Here is a 1,534-nt window from a genome sequence, read left to right on the forward strand (position 1 = left end):
TGGGAACCTTGCTGGAAAACCCTGTGTTAAGGACTGCAGCCTGTATCTGTTCTTTGAATGCCTGTGCTTTCCCCCCCTTTTGAAGTAGTACATATTTGTGCTGCTCATCACTATACTCCCATCTTTCTAAAGACAGCTTAGCAGCTAGAAATGTCATCGAGGGCCTTGTGCGCACTTTGCGTATTATTGGACAGATATGTTCAAAGGAGTCCCAGAACTCTCTGCCAGTTTAACTGCTTGGAATTTGATACCCGATTACTTCCAGAGATCACGTGACGAGTTTTGTCCCGAGGATGTTTTTGTATTTGACCTGGAGATTTTCTTCTGTGTCGAAAGCATCAGCCTCTTCTGTTGATCCCCCAATGCAGGTCACATCATGAGCATGACTCCTGAACAGCTCCAGGCGTGGCGATGGGAGAGAGAAATAGATGAGAGAAACAGACCCCTCTCTGACGAAGAGCTGGATGTTACCAGAAGGCTATCGAGTAAGTAAGAAGTCCAGACTGTCACAAGAAGCATTAGAAAACCCCACGCATTGATTTTGAACCTAACTTAAATATATAGATGCGCTGGTAACTTAATTCTTATTAGATAAATAAAGTAAAGTAAAGGTAAAGGTTCCCTTGCTCGAAAGCCAGTCGAGTCCGACTCCAGGGTTCCGGTGCTCATCTCCGTTTCCAAGCCAAAGAGCCAGCGCTGTCTGAAGACGTTTCCACGTTTCCGTGGTCATGTGGCCGGCATGACTAAACACCAAGGTGCACGGAACGCTGTTACCTTCCCACCCAAGTGGTACCTACGGTATTTATCTACTTGCAATTTCTTGCTTTCGAATATTTCTGGTGAGCTGTATCCATGAGAAATGTCCTGTAGATGATGTCTTGTGGGAAAGTGTTTCCTCGTTTCAGTGACCTTTCGGTATGTAAGAATTTTGCAGAAATAACATTTTAGATCAGGGGGATCCTTTTTGAGGGGTTTTAGTGTGTAACATTAGAGACAGGTAGCTGATTGGCCTGTCCTGGATATCTCACGTTAGCCTGATCTCATCAGATCTTGGAAGCAAAGTCCTTGGGTGGAAGACCTCCAAGGAATACCAGGGTCGTCACACAGAGGCAGGCAGTGGCAAACCACCTCTGCATGTCTCTTGCCTTGAGAACCCCACCAGGCGTCACCGTAAGTCAGTTGTGACCAACGGTCCCTCTAAGCTGTGGAGTCTTGTGAGTAAAAATTCTACTTTGTGAGTTCCGGGCATTAAAGTTGTGAGCGAGCGATTTGCCTGCTGCATCAGTTTGTTTGCTCTGGAGCCATCCTTCCTGAGCTAAGATAATGTGTGAGCCGGAGGCTAAAAAACTGAGCTAGCTCACACTAAACTCAGCTTAGAGGGAACACTGGTTGTGACTTGACGGCACTTTCCACCACCAGCTGATTAGTATTCCCTGCTGTCTCTTGGTTAACTTAGAAGTTTTTTTAGTTACACCATACTTCATTCCATATCACTTTGTAGCATGGGGGGGGGGGGGTTTAGAAAACCCTACCC

The 1,534-nt window shown here is 46.2% G+C and overlaps 1 protein-coding gene across 1 annotated transcript in view; it reads left to right on the top strand.

Moving 5' to 3' along the window:
• SF3B1 (splicing factor 3b subunit 1) overlaps positions 1 to 1,534 on the top strand; it is a 52,074-nt gene that overhangs the window by 26,631 nt on the left and 23,909 nt on the right. Inside the window, 2 exon segments of the mRNA XM_015428257.1 lie at positions 369 to 465; positions 467 to 485. Of these exon segments, the coding sequence (XP_015283743.1) occupies positions 369 to 465; positions 467 to 485 (116 nt within the window).

Source organism: Gekko japonicus, unplaced genomic scaffold (assembly GCF_001447785.1).
Source record: "Gekko japonicus isolate JY-2015 unplaced genomic scaffold, Gekko_japonicus_V1.1 scaffold2056, whole genome shotgun sequence".
NCBI classification, from domain to species: domain Eukaryota; kingdom Metazoa; phylum Chordata; class Lepidosauria; order Squamata; family Gekkonidae; genus Gekko; species Gekko japonicus.